The sequence below is a fragment of the Garra rufa genome, chromosome 24 (assembly GCF_049309525.1).
Source record: "Garra rufa chromosome 24, GarRuf1.0, whole genome shotgun sequence".
Classification (NCBI taxonomy): Eukaryota; Metazoa; Chordata; class Actinopteri; order Cypriniformes; family Cyprinidae; genus Garra; species Garra rufa.
Genome location: NC_133384.1, coordinates 21,630,627 through 21,647,717, shown reverse-complemented (window position 1 = coordinate 21,647,717; position 17,091 = coordinate 21,630,627). Strand labels below are relative to the sequence as shown.

Sequence of the window (17,091 nt, the reverse complement as noted above, 5' to 3'; positions counted from 1 at the left end):
CACCACTGACCCTTACAAGATCCACCTCTATGGGTGAGCATCCATTATAAAACACTCACAAGACATTCATTTTGACAACTATGCAAATATTTTGAAATTTCACACAAAAATACTATGGATCAGAGCCCCGAAAGCATGACTAGTTCATGAATCAACAGCGGACTTATGCGTGCCTAGACTCCGATATGCAAGAGTGTCATTGTTACTATTACTCTGATCGTCTTTACTTTTACATTAGTGCGAGGGTTTGTTTCATGCAGTCAAGAGATGAAGTAGAGACCCGTTTTTCCGCGGGGGTATAGGTTACTTTTATGTGGGCTTTTGCTGGTGGGAGTGGGACAAAATAACATACATTTCTGCAGGAGCGGGACAAAAAAATCAGTCCCTTGCAGGTCTCTGATGATGTTTGCGTGCCGCGGTTGAAAGTTTTGAGCCGCCGTTCAGTCTGTATGCGATGAGGCTTGCTGCGCCGAGTCCAAAGCAATCAATCACAGAACACGAAAGAGGCCGTGCTTTGACCATTTTAGGATAAAATTTAAGTTAATTTTAAGCCATCTCGCGGGCCACCGGTTGAGAATCCCTGCTCTATGTGACTTTCTGGACACGCCGCGGTCTCTGTAGTGTTGTGATAGGCTACATCATTCACGCAGCAGTGAAGGGGAGACGTGCTTGCGAAACAGTTCAGAGGGAGAAAACAATCTAACAATATTTTTCCACTTTCTAAATAATAAAAGTATGTATGTCTACTAATAATTATAAAGAAATAAATCGGGATTTACCGATGCAGATATGTTGGAAACGATGCATCGCGATACAAATGCCAATTTGTATCCGATGCGCACTTTTTAAACCGATGCATCGCATCGTTAACGTTTTAAACCGATGCACCGAGTGAATCGGGGAATCTTCCCATCCCTAATATATATATATGTATGTATTAGGGATGGGAAGATTCCCCGATTCACTCGGTGCATACTCATATGTGTTGACTCATATCAACAGATATAGTATGTATTTGCTGTATTTTTCATTTGTATGTTCATTTTATGATGGATACAAACAGTAGATATTCGGTCAGTCCAGTTCAAATGGACAGGTTTAGTGAGTGGTATTTTGGCATCTCCCTGTTGTTCTGTTTGGCAGGTTCACTTACTTTAGAAAAAGTTGTTTAGAATGTCTGAATTAAAGAATTCAGGAGCTTTAAATCTGTCTAATATATATATATATATATATATATATATATATATATACATAATCAAAAAGTCTTGGTTTTACTTGGTTAATAAATAATCAAACTCATTCACTGGCACCGCATCCTCTTTCACATCATCACATAAACTTGATCTAATTAGTTAGTGCTGAATTATCGCATCGTATCGTGATATGGGTGTGAATCGTATCGTATTGCATCGCAATATGTCACAAATGTATCGTTAATATATCGGATCGGATACTTTGTATCGAGATGCGTATCGGATCGGCATTATACCTTAGATGCCCAACCCTAATATATATATATATATATATATATATATATATATATATATATATATATATATATATACATAATCAAAAAGTCTTGGTTTTACTTGGTTAATAAATAATCAAACTCATTCACTGGCACCGCATCCTCTTTCACATCATCACATAAACTTGATCTAATTAGTTAGTGCTGAATTATCGCATCGTATCGTGATATGGGTGTGAATCGTATCGTATTGCATCGCAATATGTCACAAATGTATCGTTAATATATCGGATCGGATACTTTGTATCGAGATGCGTATCGGATCGGCATTATACCTTAGATGCCCAACCCTATATATATATATATATATATATATATATATATATATATATATATATATTAGTATATATATAGACTAAATGTCAACATGCATGAATTCATCTCACTTGAAAAAAAATCAGTATTTCTCAAAATGAATAAAGACAGAGAAATGCAAACTCAGAATATGACGCAAACCTGCAATGATTAAATGTTAAATAACACAAATATGCTTTATATCCCATTTTATTAACCAGTGTTTTTGCTGCTGACCTATAATGATTCAATTCAACCATTCTAATAAGCAAAAATTACTTTAGATTGATTAAAATGTGTGCTTCATTTCTTTTATTGCTGATGAGTGTTGAACTTCCTTCTCTTACAGTTGTATTGTACCAATGTGAATTTACTTTTCCTTCAGCCTAAGGCTTATTCATTTCCCCTTTTTTTTTTTGTTGTGAAAGGGCTTTTACATTTGCTAAAAATATAACTTTTTATATTAAACACAAAGAAGCATGCCCTGCCCAGATTTAAAAAGTAACGCTAAAGAAAAAACAAAAGTATGTAATGCATTACTTTCCATAAAAAGTAACTAAGTAACGTAATTAGTTACTTTTTAGGGAGTAACGCAATATTGTAATGCAAAAGTAACTTTCCCCAGCACTGCTTAAAGTGTCTTGAAGGCTGCTTTCGGTGGGTTTATGAGCACTGAATGGCCACTGACGCCCTGGAACTCACATCTCCAAAAACATTGAAGCAACTTTTCAAATAGACCAGATGTTATCTTTTTTAAAGGAGTAGTTCACTTTCAGAACAAAAAATTACAGATAATTTACTCACCCCCTTGTCATCCAAGATGTTCATGTCTTTCTTTCTTCAGTCGTAAAGAAATTATGTTTTTTGAGGAAAACATTTCAGGATTTTTCTAGTGGACTTCTATGGTGTCTCTGAGTTTGAACTTCCAATGCAGCTTCAAAGGGCTCTAAACGATCCCAGCCGAGGAAGAAGGGTCTTATCTAGCAAACGATTGGTTATTTTCTAAAAACATTTACAATTTATATACTTTTTAATCTCTACACAGAGTACACACAGAGCTAGACAAGACAAGCATTTGAGGTTAAAAAGTATATAAAAATTGTATAGTTTACAATTTTTATAGGCTGTTATAGTTTAGAGCCCTTTGAAGCTGCATTTTGGAAGTTCGTATTCGGGGGCACCATAGAAGTCCATTATATGGAAAGAAATCCTGAAATGTTTTCCTCAAAAAACATAATTTCCCTACGACTGAAGAAAGAAAGACATGAATATCTTGGATGACAAGGGGTGAGTACATTATCTGTAAATTTTTGTTCTGAAAGTGAACTACTCCTTTAACAAACCATATTTAAAGTATGAACAAGTGCATTCTCACCTAAAAACTGACAACACCGACAATTTCTCGCTGTGAGAAGTGATACAAATGGTGAAACGTTGGAATTCCTTTATTGCTATAATATAGCACTCCTCTCAGCCAATCAGATTAGAGGACCAGAAAGAACTGTTGTATATATATATAAAAAAATACATATATGTTTGTGTGTAAATGTATTTTTTTTAATTATGATTATCATTATTTTTGAAAAACTCTCTGATATTGGCTGAATGTTATGCCAGAATTGTCTTTTTTCGTCCCAGAAACTTAACTAAGTCTACTTGCCAAAACACAAAGTCGTCTTCTTTTAATTCCTCTCCGACTAATACCCAACCTGAGGCAACCTGAGCATTTGTGTCATATGCTGAAGCGACTGTCTTTGTGCCATATTAAGAAGTGATGTTTGTGTCATGCGCTGAAGTGAAAGTCTTTGCGCCTTTGTTCGCTGTCCATCCTATTTCATGATCAGACAAGGGTCGGAGAAGAAGCTGTTATGCCTTCGCACGATGCGTCCAGGAAAACGGCTTTTGGTGGGTAAGTCGGACAAAACACTTGTTACTTTTGGACCACTGAACTGGTGACAAACAGCAATATCTAGTTCATTTAAGCTGTCTGGAGCGCATTTGAATGGATTTTATGTGCATATTTGTGCTGGTTTGTAAGTTATACAATTTAATTTATTAAACCATAGTTGTTTTTAGTTTCGTTCAGTTGTTTTTCTCTCATGTCTGAATTCTAATCTTGTATCGAAGTGTTACTCGTGCTACACTGGAGTGCTAGCGGCAGCGCGGTGACGGACGGTTCAACTGAGACTCATCCTCAATGTGACACTGATGGATCGGTAAAGTCCTTCTTTTGAACCCCTCACTGGCTCAGTACAGCTTTCTGCCGTAGTTCTCAAGCTCATTTCAAGCAGATATTTTAGCTTCACCCACTTATGCCACAGGGCTGAGGTTAGAGATTCCTGAAGATGAACTATTCACCATAAGATTTGCCTCAGTGAATTTTAAGGTTAGCCTAATTTGAATGTAGGCACATGGATGCATTTTTAATTTATGAAAGGTCATTGTAGCCACTTTTTGTAAGGTTTAAACATAATAAACATTAAATTCTTTACTGTAGAAATTGATAGTAACAGGGTTGTTAATTTTATAAAATACATCGTGATTTAAAAAGGAAATTTGTCCTTAAAGAGTTGATGCTGCTGCTAATGTGATCACTGTAAAATGGTTCTCTAGTTGAAAGAAAATATTGTTTACTGTTTCATCAGAAAATATATTTAATAACAGTAAATAGGAATTCATTCTTAAAGTTGATAGTTATAGACTATGTTAATATTGTCGCTATATGCTAAACGTATTTAAACACCTTTTTAGTTGAATTGACTTTGCAATAGCTTGCGTTTCTTCTAATTATTTAACAATATTCTGTAAGAGGGGACATTAGGTCTTTTCTTACTTTGCATCCAAGGCTTAACCAGTTTTTAACACCACTAAAAATAAAAGCAGAACTGATGATTTTACAGAAATTGCTGTAATAACCGCAGAGATTGTGTTTTAGTGTTACTGTCAAGCTATATTTGCTATTTTGATGAATAACGTCAGTGCACTTGTTCGTTTTTTTAGATTGTAAGATGCACATTGGGAGAGACTCATTTGATGAGTTCTGACCCAATTAAACTGGATTTCACTGAAGGACAAACTGTGGAAATTTACAGCGCGTGCCAACAAAACAGCTCAGATGGGCTTAAATGTCTTTGTCACCAACGGTTTGTATCTGTCAGATACATATATATTTAAAATGATCATTTCAAATGATATTTCTAAATAAATAATTGATTATAATCATTTACATGCATTCCTACAGGATACATTCATCTACGCATGCATTACAGCACACTGAGAGATTTGGAAGTGGACCATACACTGTAATCTGTGGCAATTATAGTGTTTCAGTTGTTCTATCACCACAAAGTAAGTCGAACACAAACATAAAATGGAGGACATATATTTATATTGATACTAAACAACATTTGAGTTGTTCAGTTTTATTTCATTTAGGATGTTTCTTTGTTGTTTCCGCAGGGAGGCCGTCAGTTCCAGTGCTCAAAGCTATCACAAAAGCAAGTTCTACAAATATAGCTCACTTAGTGTGTACTTCTGAGGGGAACCCAAAACCAACCATCAGGTGGTATGGCAACAGGTAATGTGATGTTATGGCCTGCTTCCACTGCTTCTGAACGGATGGTTCCTTGTTAGGAGAATTTATCACATGCCGCTGTAACTGTACGTCTTGTTTGCTTTCCTTTTAGCAATACTCCAGAGGAGAACATGAAAAATGAGTGGTATAAGACAGGGAGCATTGTAATGAGTCATAGCGATCATCCTGATAGTTCAAATATAAAGTGCTGTGCCAGTAATTCGCTGGGAGAAGAATGTACTGGGATTCATAATTTCGGTATGTAATGTGTTTACATGATTGTTTTATCACTACCATTTTGAAGTTTGAGGTCGGTACAATTTTTGTGTCAGTGCAAGTGTTTGAACGTCTCTGAGGTTTGTTAGAGCTCCATTTATCTGATCAAAAATCAGCAGCCGTTACTGAAAATCTTTCAGAAATTTGAAATTCTGATTTGCTGCTCAAGAAACATTTCTTATTATTATTATCAATGTTGACAACACATGTGCTGCTTTAATATTTTTGGAAACCACAATACATTCATCAGGATTCCTTGAGAAATGAAAAGGTGATGTTTATTTGAAATATAATTTGTAACATTATAAATGTCTTTACTGTAACAGTTTAAAGCATCCAAGCTGAATCAAAGTATTAATGTTTTTAAAAAAATCTTACTGACCCCAAACTTTTCAATGGTAGTGTACATGTGTGAAAACTCTGTCTTTGTGGTCTGTGGGTCATGAGACAAGAAAAGATTGTTTAAATTTTTAAAGTAAATACTTACTATGAAACCTGAAGTTAAACGCTTTTCACATATTAACTTTCTTATATAAGGAGCAGATGAATAATGCTGTTTATATATATATATATATATATATGATAATAACCCAAGTGCACAGCTATGCAGTCCTTGTTCAGTTTTTGAACAGTAAGATTTTTTAATGTTTTTTTAAGAAGTCTCTTCTGCTCACAAAGTCTGCATTTATTTGATCCAAAGTACAGCAAAAACTGTACAATTTTGAAATATTTTTCCTATTTAAAAAAACTGTTTTCTATTTGAATATATATAAAAATGTAATTTGTTCCTGTGATTTCAAAGCTGATTTTTTTAGCATTATTACTTCAGTTTTCAGTGTTACATGATTTTTCAGAAATCATTCCAATATTCTGATTTTCTGCTCAACAAAACATTTATTATTGTTATTATTATGTTGAAAACAGCTGAGTAGAATTTTTTCGGGTTTCTTTGACATATAGAAAGTTCAGAAGAACAGCGTGTATCTGAAATAGAAATCTTTTGAAACATTATAAATGTCTTTATCATCACATCTATCAATAGTGGAAAATGTTACAAAAGCTTTTTATTTCAGATAAATGCTGATCTTTGGCTCTTTCTAATCATCAAAGAATCCTGAAAAAAACGTTAAGTACTGTTATTGATAATAATAATAATAATAATAATAATAATAATAAATGTTTCTTGAACAGCAAATTAGCATATTAGAATGATTTCTGAAGAATCATGTGGCACTAAAGACTGGAGCAATGATGCAGAAAATCATAGGAATGAATTACATTTTAAAATATATTCAAATAGAAAACAGATATTTAAAATAGTCAAAATATTTCACTGCTTTTGCTGTACTTCGGATCAAATAAATGCAGGCTTGGTGAGCATAAGAGGCTTCTTTAAAAAACAAAAAAATCTTACTGTTCAAAAACTTTTGACTGGTAGTGTATTAACAAATGACTCCTACCTCAAACTTATAAACTTTAGATACTGAGTATATTGCAATATTATAATATCTACCACAGTGATAACAAACAAGTTTAACTTCCTAGGAACATTTCTGCCATGTTTGACAGCAAATATTATTTAGATGATATAGGATGTGGGTTATGGTTTTGGTTTTAACATGTAAACCTTCTGCGAATTGTGTTGGTTATCCTTCAGATCTGAATATGAACATGGATGAGCCAAAGGCCCAGACAATTTTCCTGAAATCTGGTCAGTCTCTGCTACTCCGATGCACCATGGATTCTATGGACATCCCTGAACTGAGATGGCACTTCAATAACACTGCAGTAAGATGTGGATGCTAACCATAAACTAAATATTAAATCAAAGTTTCAATGTGTTAACCATTTGCTGTTTTTATTAATTTTTTTCCCTGCCCTTAATTCAGGTCAAGGGAATCACATCAGTATATTTTACAGACTGGTCAGAATACTTCTTTATCGAATCAGTGAACGTGACACATAGCGGGGAGTATATGTGCATGTCTAAAGAAAACCCCCCTAAAAACAACCAAACTAGAAAAACTTATCTCAAGGTCTTTGGTAAGTAAAACAATTGCCCTTTCTAATAAAAATGTTCTTTAATCTATGGTTTTCAAATAGAAAACACTGCTTCGGATGTCAGTTCTAATATATGACATAGTGACATTTTTGCCCCTCTATTGGTGATCCTTCCTTTACAGAAAATGACAAAATCGACATATTGCTGTTGAATGAGAACAACAGCATACTAGCACGCGATAAGGCACGCTTCTGCTTCCAGGCTGTGGTGTTCTCCTACCCCAAAGCCCAGTGTCACTGGATTACACCAAATCGAACCGAAATACAGTGCGGAGAGACTCATTACCAAAATTTCAACAGGTATTTACCTTATACTATCCATTTCAATGTGAATGATAGAGTGTGTTGTTGTGTTTGCTTATTTTGTTGATTCTCTCCTTAGTGTATTCACGCTGTGTGACCCTGAACCAGGCCAATATCAAATGAAGCTAAAGACTCCGCAATATAGTGTCATAAGGAATATGTCTCTCTGCCTTTCAGGTGAGTGCTCATAAACATTTTGACTGAACAATAAAGAGATGTTATAAGTATAAGTGAAATAACTTTATATGCAATGCTTTTTCCAGACAATCCTAATATAACAATACAATTACATGAACATTCAAACATCGTTTCTTGCGGGACTCAAAGCACCTTAAATGTGACTGCATCCTGGATGATCTGCCCAACAAATACTAAGTAAGTGGCAGCGATAAAAAAAAACTGCATAAAATGCATGCTGATTTATTAAACTATGCATTTGTATATTTTTGCAGTTGCAATGATCATAAAGGCTGGAAAGAGATACCTGTTGCCAAGCCCAACGTGATGGATTCAGATCAGTTCTGTCAGAAAAAAATTCACTTCACCAGACGATTGAACAGCGAGGACCATCTTATCAAATGCTGCATCACTAACAAAGCAGGGACTGAGTGTAGTGAACCAAAAGAGCATCGAACAAGTGAGTCTAAACTCTAAATTGAACACATAATCTTAGCTATCTTACAAAATTTTAATAAAGATTTCTTAACTCTTTACACTACCTTATAAAGATTATCAAGGACAAATTAAATTAATCAAAAGTGACAGTAAAGTGTTTTACACTGTTACCAAAGAACTTTCTATTCATCCTAAAAAAATAAAAATCCTCAGATATAGTTGATACTGTTTTCAACATTGATGACAATAATAAGAAATGTTTGATGAGCAGTAGAAAAGCTAATCAGAATGATTTCTGAAGGATCACGTGACACTGAAAACTGTAGTAATGATGATAAAAAAATAGACTTTGCCAGAAAACATTTATATAAATTTGTAATAACATTTCACAATATTACTGTATTTTTTTTATCAAATATATCCAGCCTTGTGAGCATAACTTTTAGAACCATTTTAGACACTTTCAGAAACAAAAATCTTCAACAATCTTACCAACCCCAAACTTTTGAACTTGTAGTCAAGGACTAATATGTGAACTATTCCCCTCATATTTACATATTTCTATATGTAAATATGTGGGAAATATTTTAAAACCACACAGTGAGAAACAGAATTAAATATAGCATGTTACAAAAAAAGACCCAGCTTTTATTTATAGCAGTCTTTACAGCTTTGAACATGTGTTTTTATGAATCAGATATCACACATATCTGCCAGTGTTAGTTTAGAAATCAACCCTAATTTTCTTTTCAAATATGTTTAACACTGAACTCGACTGCTGGAATTGATCTAAATTAGTTTTTTGCCTGCTTTTTCCCTTTCAGATTTCCTCAGTATTGATTATGTGATTTGTTTCCTGGTCATCGTGATTCTCCTCGTGATCATCTTTGCCTTAATAATTTTCATCAGAGTTAAGGTAAACCTGTATCTAGAAGCATTTAGAATCATAGATCTTACCTCTTTAAACACATACTCTCTTTGATTCCTTTGTTACAGAAGCCTGGATACCAGTGTCAGATCCAGATGATTCAGATGATCGGACCAAACGACAATGACTACGTATACATTGATTTCAGGGAGTTTAAGTATGACCTGAAATGGGAATTTCCACGAGAAAATCTTGAGCTTGGTAAAGATCACCAGGAACTTTCTTTAGACTTGCTATATATAACTTATTTAGTCTTACGAATTTGTTTGTGTACTTTCCAAAGGGAATGAGCTGGGATCTGGAGCTTTTGGGATGGTTGTGCAGGCTACAGCATATGGGATCAGCAAACCAGGAGTGTCTATTCAGGTAGCAGTGAAAATGTTAAAAGGTAAGTAATAATACAGTTGAAGTCAAAAGTTTACATACACCCTGTAGAATCTGCAAAATGTTAATTATTTTAGCAAAATAAGAACAGGTAAACTGCCACAAATTCTTTGGTTTTTCAGCATTTTTGTGTATTTGAACTGTTTTCAACAATGACTGATTTTGAGATCCATCTTTTCACACTGAGGACAACTGAGAGACTCATATGCAACTATCACAGAAGGTTCAAACACTCACTAAAGCTTCAGACGGAAACACAATGCATTAAGAGGGGGGTGAAAACTTTTTGAATTTGAAGATTAGAGTAAATTTAACTTATTTTGTCTTCTGGAAAGCATGTAAGTATCTTCTGTAGCTTCTGAAGGGCAGTACTAAATGTAAAAAATATGATATTTAGGCAAAATAAGAAAAATGTACCCATTTTCATTCTGTTCAAAAGTTTTCACCCCCAGTTCTTAATGCGTCGTGTTTCCTTCTAAAGCATTAGTGAGCATTTGAACCTTCTGTAATAGATGCATATGAGCCCCTCAGTTGTCCTCAGTGTGAAAAGATGGATTTTAAAATCATACAGTCATTGTTGGAAATGATGGGAATGATGGTAAACATGTGCTTTGTTATGGTTCATTTATGGATTAAACAGATAAGCACCAGGCAGTCGAAAAGGAAGCTCTGATGTCTGAACTGAAAATGCTGACTCATATTGGACACCATGAAAACATTGTCAACTTGCTCGGAGCGTGTACAGGCTCAGGTAAGATTTGAAGAAGTCATTTCTAAATCATATCCTCTGAGGGAGACACCTATATATAGAGCAGGATTTTCAGCAGTGTTGGTTCGGTAGTATTTTTTTCAATCATTATTCACATAAAAAGTCTTTGAAAATCATTAAGAAAGGCTGTGTACCTAACGACTTTAGCGAGGGAAAGAACTACAATCCCATGAAGCATTATAAATGAAGTAATCCAATTAAAAACAATATAATATAAAACTGTTCAATTAAAGTTGTTTATTATATCTATAGAAACAATGTATTAACTGTATCCATATTAATTTATCTATAGTAAAAGTGTATTGCAAACAAAGCATATATTTAAATATTATTGCATCATGGGTAATGTAGTTTTTCCACAACAAATTGCTCTGTTGAATGCAATTTATTTTAAAAATACACTATAAGTCAAAAGTTTCTGAACAGTAAGATTTTTATAGTTTTTTTTATTTTAAGTCTCATCTACTCACCAAGCCTGCATTTCTTTGATCCAAAATACAGTCCAATTTTGAAATATTTTTACTATTTAAAATAACTTTTTTCAATTGCAATATATTTTAAAATGTAATTTATTCCTGTTTTTTTTTTTTTTGCAGGTCCTACTTACCTGATATTCCAGTACTGCTGTAACGGAGATCTCTTGAACTACCTGAAGGGCAACAGGGAGCGTTTTCACAAATATCTGACGGATGCTTTCAACAGGGACAGATTCAGGGGCCTCTACCACAACTTTCAGCAGAAGAGAAACTCAAGGTTTGCATAAATGTCCACCAAGCAGTGAATTACAGTGGTGGCCTTTTCAACGAAGCAAAAAAAAAAAAAAAACCAGAGCGGAAGAGAAGGAAATGAATATATTGTGCTGAAGGGGAACCGTAAATCTAGAGATGTACATAAATGAATAAATGGTCATACAGTTACTGTAAATGACTGTGTGCTTCTCTCCTTGTTGCACTTCCACAGTGGGTATATTGAGCCTGATAATAACCAATATGTACACATGATTCCTGCAATCAAAGGACAAGAGAACGAGGCGCTTCTCAGTCCCAGCTTCAGCTCAGTGTCTACTGTTGAGGGTAGGTGGAGAATATCTGTGTCTATTTATTATTCACATTCACTTGGTTTCACATATTAAATCATACATGCATCCAATCATAAAATATCAAGCAAATATGTAATTGCAGAATGTCCATAATTGTATGTTATTTCTAACAATGAATAATAATTTGTAAAATAAATAATAAAACGAATTGTTTGTTTATGTGAACTCTGTAAAGAAATTCTTGAATGTGAAGACAAACGCCAAGAAGAGGAACTTCAGAGTCTCACCTATGATGATCTTCTGAGTTTCTCTTTTCAAGTTGCAAAGGGCATGGAGTTCCTGTCCTCTAAAAATGTGAGCTTAACTTTCTGATCATGATACTTTTACTTCCTTTCATTTAACAGAGATACAACTAAGAACTTTATTAACTTATTTTTACACTTTTTTTCTCCCTAATACTATCTCTGAATACTACATGAGCATGACCACACAGAGTAGCTTCTGTACACTTTCTACAGTGAATCATTTTAGACATATATGGATTATTAGTAGTGCTGGGCAGTTTGACCAAAAATCTGTATGTGAACCCTGGGTATTATGACTTGTTATATAACGTTAATGATGACTCTTACTAAAATATGCGCCATTATCATCATTCAATGACAGGAAATGGCTGCAGTCAGTGAGCTACTGCCACTAACTGTTGCTATTTTTGCTACAACACAACTCAGAAAATACTGACACAATGCCACATTGTGCAGCTTTTTGGTTGTAATTTTGAGTCGGAAGGCAACAAGAAAAGCGATGTAAGTCTTCATTGCTTTCCTAGTGAAGAAGAGGAGCAATGAATGGGAAGATGCCTGTAGACTAATAAGACTAAAGACTAGACTAGAAAGACCTGCGTCTTTGTTCTCTCCACTTTAGCCCTGATGTCTTTGAGGCTTTTAGTAGACCACAGCTACTGAAAAAGCTTACAAACAGCAGAGACAAGAAACGTTAGATGCCATCGTGGCAGGATGTAAACATTCAGAAGCTTGTCATGACACCGCAGCCACTGAAGGAGTTTCTAAGTGTGGATTTCACTCAATATTCCGGGGGCGTTTAGACAGCTCTTTCAGTAGCTGTGGTCATAGTATTAGTAATTTATTTTCAGAGTTGTGTATTCTGAATTGTGTTGTGGTAAACAGGTAGCACCAGTAGCTCCCAGAGTGCAACCATTTCATGTCATAATGGCGCCCCCATAGTCCAAAATATGTAAATAAAAATTTAAAAAAATGTGGATTTTTTAAATAAAGTGAATTTTACATAGGGTTTCTACTACATATTTAAGTAAAAGACATAATTTACGTTATATTAAGCCATACATGTCATAATACCCAGGGTTTCCTTTAAGGAATGTGACCGTTTCACGGTTTATCACGTGTTTTCCTCTGACTGTGCCTGATATGAGTCAGAATGCATGAAACAGTTGCAGAACCACCATTTTAATTACAATCCAAGCAAACATGCAATGTAGCATCAGCAGTTTTGACATAAATGGTATTATATAATTTCAAAATTGAAAGCAAAAAACAGAATGCTCTGACTTTAGCTTTGTGAAATTTTGCTACATAAAACGGCACACAGGCCGAATGAGACTCGAATTCACTCTTTGACAACAGGTGGAAACCGCAACGATACAGTGCTGTAAACACATGTAGTTTGTAGTTTAAATACTACATTAATATGCATTAATATACCGAGGTAAGATGAAAAGAAAATGCCATCTAAAATCAGATCTGGGATATATTCATATGAAACCCCCAATTCAATATTTAGGATTTTCTTCCAATATTTTTCCCACAGTGAAGTGAGTTTGCTCTGCCTGCTACAGTATTTTTTCCTCTTTGCGTTCATCTTCAACGTCTCTGTTTTCTATTAAAGGCGGTTTACAGTTGGTTTATTTGCCCGACTATTTGTGTGTTATTAATAGTTTTAAAAGTTGAACAGTCATTAGGCAGAAATGTATGTAGTTAACAGGGATCCCCTCTCAATTTTAGACGCTGTCTACGTTGCTTAGGCACTTGTACCACCATTTTTTTAAAATTCATACAATGTGTGTAATCTGAACCGATGTATCGCCCAGTAGTAATATTAGAGTGCTTCATTTCTTGATTTGTTTTCTCATATTGTTATATAGCCAGTGTAAAAAAAAACTTCTGCCTACAGTGTATCCATAGGGACTTGGCTGCCAGAAATGTTTTGGTGACACATGGAAGACAGGTGAAGATCGGTGACTTTGGCCTTGCTAGAGACATTGAACATGATTCCAACTACGTTGTTAGAGGAAATGTAGGTATTCTGTAATAACCTTAATGTGACTGGTCGTTATTTAGCTGACTTGTAATTATAACTGATTACATGTTATTATTGCAGGTGCGTTTGCCTGTGAAGTGGATGGCTCCTGAAAGTATTTTCAAAGGGGTTTACACAATGCAGAGTGACGTCTGGGCTTATGGCATTCTGTTATGGGAAATCTTTTCTCTAGGTGTCTATCTCTCTTGTATTGAACCAAGAAAATTCCTATAAATCTGATTAAATTTATGATTAAATGTGAACATTTTGTTCTCACTATTAGGAGTCACCCCTTATCCTGGTATAACTGTGAACGACACATTTTACAGAATGATTGAAAGTGGATATCACATGGAGCAACCCTATTATGCAGAAGAAACTGTGTAAGTACCTCATATCCTCCTTATTTTTCAAAGTGTTAATGTAATGTGTTAGACTTCCGGTTTATACGCCGCCGTAGGGACAAAGTGCAGGAAACGGTTAAACTGTTTGCACTACAAGCCAATTTTCAAAATTAAGATAAGACATAAAAAAATGGTAAGACAAACCAGTATGCAATATCACGCAGCAAAACAAGAGGTTTTGTACAGCTAAAAACAGCTGGAAGCGGATGAGACCACTGTTGTGAGAAAAATAAGGTGGATATAGTATTTAAGAAAATACTTGAGGATAACATTTTAAACGTGTTTGCGTTTATTTAGTTACAAGGTAATGTGTCGCTGCTGGATGATTGATCCCAACGACCGGCCTTGTTTCTCCAAGCTTGTGGCTGTCATGGAAAAAGAGCTGGCTGCTTTGGAAGAGACGGTGACTTTTATGTGAAAAATGTTTTAAAAATAAGCTAAAGGTTGTTGGTGGATGCAAACTTACTGTGATATCTGTCTACAGCTGTATTACAACATTGGAGGATACTGCCACAATGACATAACATACCAGAATGCACCCGTGACCCCTGATGCAATATTGATGGAGAAAAAACAGGATGTCTTCCAGTCTGACACTGAGAATTCAGATGACAGCAAAGCTGTGGACAATCCTGGATCAGTAAGAACAGAACCTTTTGTTTGAACAAAGGAGTTTAAGACTTGCACTGGGAAAACATAATGCATAAATTGTGCTTCCATTAATAGCCACTTACTGGTCACATAGCATTTTTCATTTCTAAGAAAATGTGAAAGGAATTGGAATGAATAATTAATGTGCCTATTTTACCACCAGTAATGTGTTTAATTTTTAGTTATTAAGGCCTATTAACAAATTTGCTAACATACAGTATTTGAATTTTGTTTTGTGCAGGAAACTTCTTTAGGAACTTTAAAATATATACACTACCAGTCAAACGTTTTAGAACAGTACGATTTTCTCTTCTGTTCACCAAGCCTGCATTTATTTGATCCAAAGTACAGCAAAATCAGTACAATTTTGAAATATTTTTACTATTTAAAGTAATTGTAAAATGTCATTTATTCCTGTGATCGAAGCTAAATTTTTACTCAGTCTTCAGTGTCACACGATCCTTCAGAAATCATTCTAATATGCTGATTTGTTGTTCAAATTTTTATTATTATTATTATTATTATTAATATTTAAAACAGTTGAGTACATTTTTCAGGATTCTTTGATGAATAGAAAGATCCAAAGATCAGCATTTATCTGAAATAAAAAGCTTTTGTAACATACACTATACCTTTTTTGGGAAGAAATATTATAGAAATGAATACTTTTATTTAGCAAGGATGCTTTAAATTGATCAAAAGTAATGATAAAGACATTTATAATGTTACAAAATATTTTCAGATATGATTTTTTCAGATAAATGCTGTTCTTCTGAACTTTCTATTCATCAAAGAAACCTAAGAAATGCCACTTGTTTTCAACATAAATGTTTTTGAGCAGCAAATCAGAATATTAAAACGATTTCTGAAGGATCATGTGACTGGAGTAATGATGTTAAAAATTCAGCTTTTAAATCACAGGAATAAATTAAATTTTTAAATATATTCAAATGTTTTAGATAGTAAAAACTCAAAATGTAACTTTATTTGCTGTACTTTGGATCAAATAAATGCAGGCTTGGTGAGCAGAAGAGACTTCTTTAAAAGACTTCTGTTCTGTTCAAAAACTTTTAACTGGTAGCATATATATACATATAAAAATAGCAAACCTTTCCAATTTTAATTAGAATTCTAAAAATTGTACCTTACCACTGTAAAAGCTGAATAACCTGCTTCTGTACTCCATAATGAAGGCTTACAAAAGATGCTGTGTTGCAGATGAAATTGCTTTAATTTTACAACAAACAAATATATTTTTAATTTTTCCTTATATTTATTAAATTATCTTAGAGACATATAGACATTTATGGTTTAATCATTATTCTTGAAGTATTATTTATCATGTAATAGGAATAGTCTGCAGTATGCTTAGTTTATGCTTATGCTTAACAGAAACTTAATTGGCACATGTGTGCACATTATCTATAAACAATGTAGTCTATAACTTATATTTCAGTGTCTTTCTAACAGCCAACAACTCAAAATCAGATCTGATTTTTGAGTTGTTGGCTGTTAGAAAGACACAAATCCAAACACCCTTACTCTTTAGGTTAAGCATTCCTAACTTTTTCAGTCTACTGAGACAGTAAATAAGTGTACATGATAATTGAAAAGGAGTTATTTTTATGTCAAACTGTTTTCTAAAATATTTATGAAAGTAGCTGAAAAATATTTGTATGTAAGGTTTAATATGCATAAAAGCAAATAAAACAATATAAATTGTGCATTTTGTGTATTATGATTCTGTGTAACTTTATATAGTGTTATAGGCTATATAGAAAAGGCTGTGTTTTGACTACAGGTGTAAATATCATAGACAGAAGGTGGCGCCACGGTCCATTGTCTAGTAACACCAGGGGTGTAATAACATTTCACATAAGAGGGGGTCAGAAGACTAGAAAACCTTTAGAAAACTCTTACTCATGGGTCAT

At 34.1% G+C, this 17,091-nt stretch overlaps 1 protein-coding gene across 1 annotated transcript; it reads left to right on the top strand.

Annotated features, from left to right (window-relative positions):
* The first annotated feature begins 3,599 nt into the window (after positions 1-3,599).
* flt3 (fms related receptor tyrosine kinase 3) lies at positions 3,600-16,206 on the top strand. Its single transcript, XM_073830944.1, has 24 exons — positions 3,600-3,731; positions 3,950-4,038; positions 4,823-4,965; positions 5,064-5,170; positions 5,282-5,399; positions 5,509-5,654; positions 7,330-7,460; positions 7,562-7,715; positions 7,856-8,033; positions 8,116-8,213; positions 8,300-8,411; positions 8,489-8,673; positions 9,476-9,567; positions 9,648-9,780; positions 9,863-9,967; positions 10,604-10,714; positions 11,329-11,485; positions 11,693-11,805; positions 12,007-12,125; positions 13,980-14,102; positions 14,187-14,298; positions 14,389-14,488; positions 14,807-14,912; positions 14,994-16,206. The coding sequence occupies exons 1-24, from the start codon at positions 3,659-3,661 to the stop codon at positions 15,171-15,173; spliced, it is 2,985 nt and encodes a 994-aa protein (XP_073687045.1). The 5' UTR covers positions 3,600-3,658; the 3' UTR covers positions 15,174-16,206.
* The last annotated feature ends 885 nt before the right edge of the window (positions 16,207-17,091 follow it).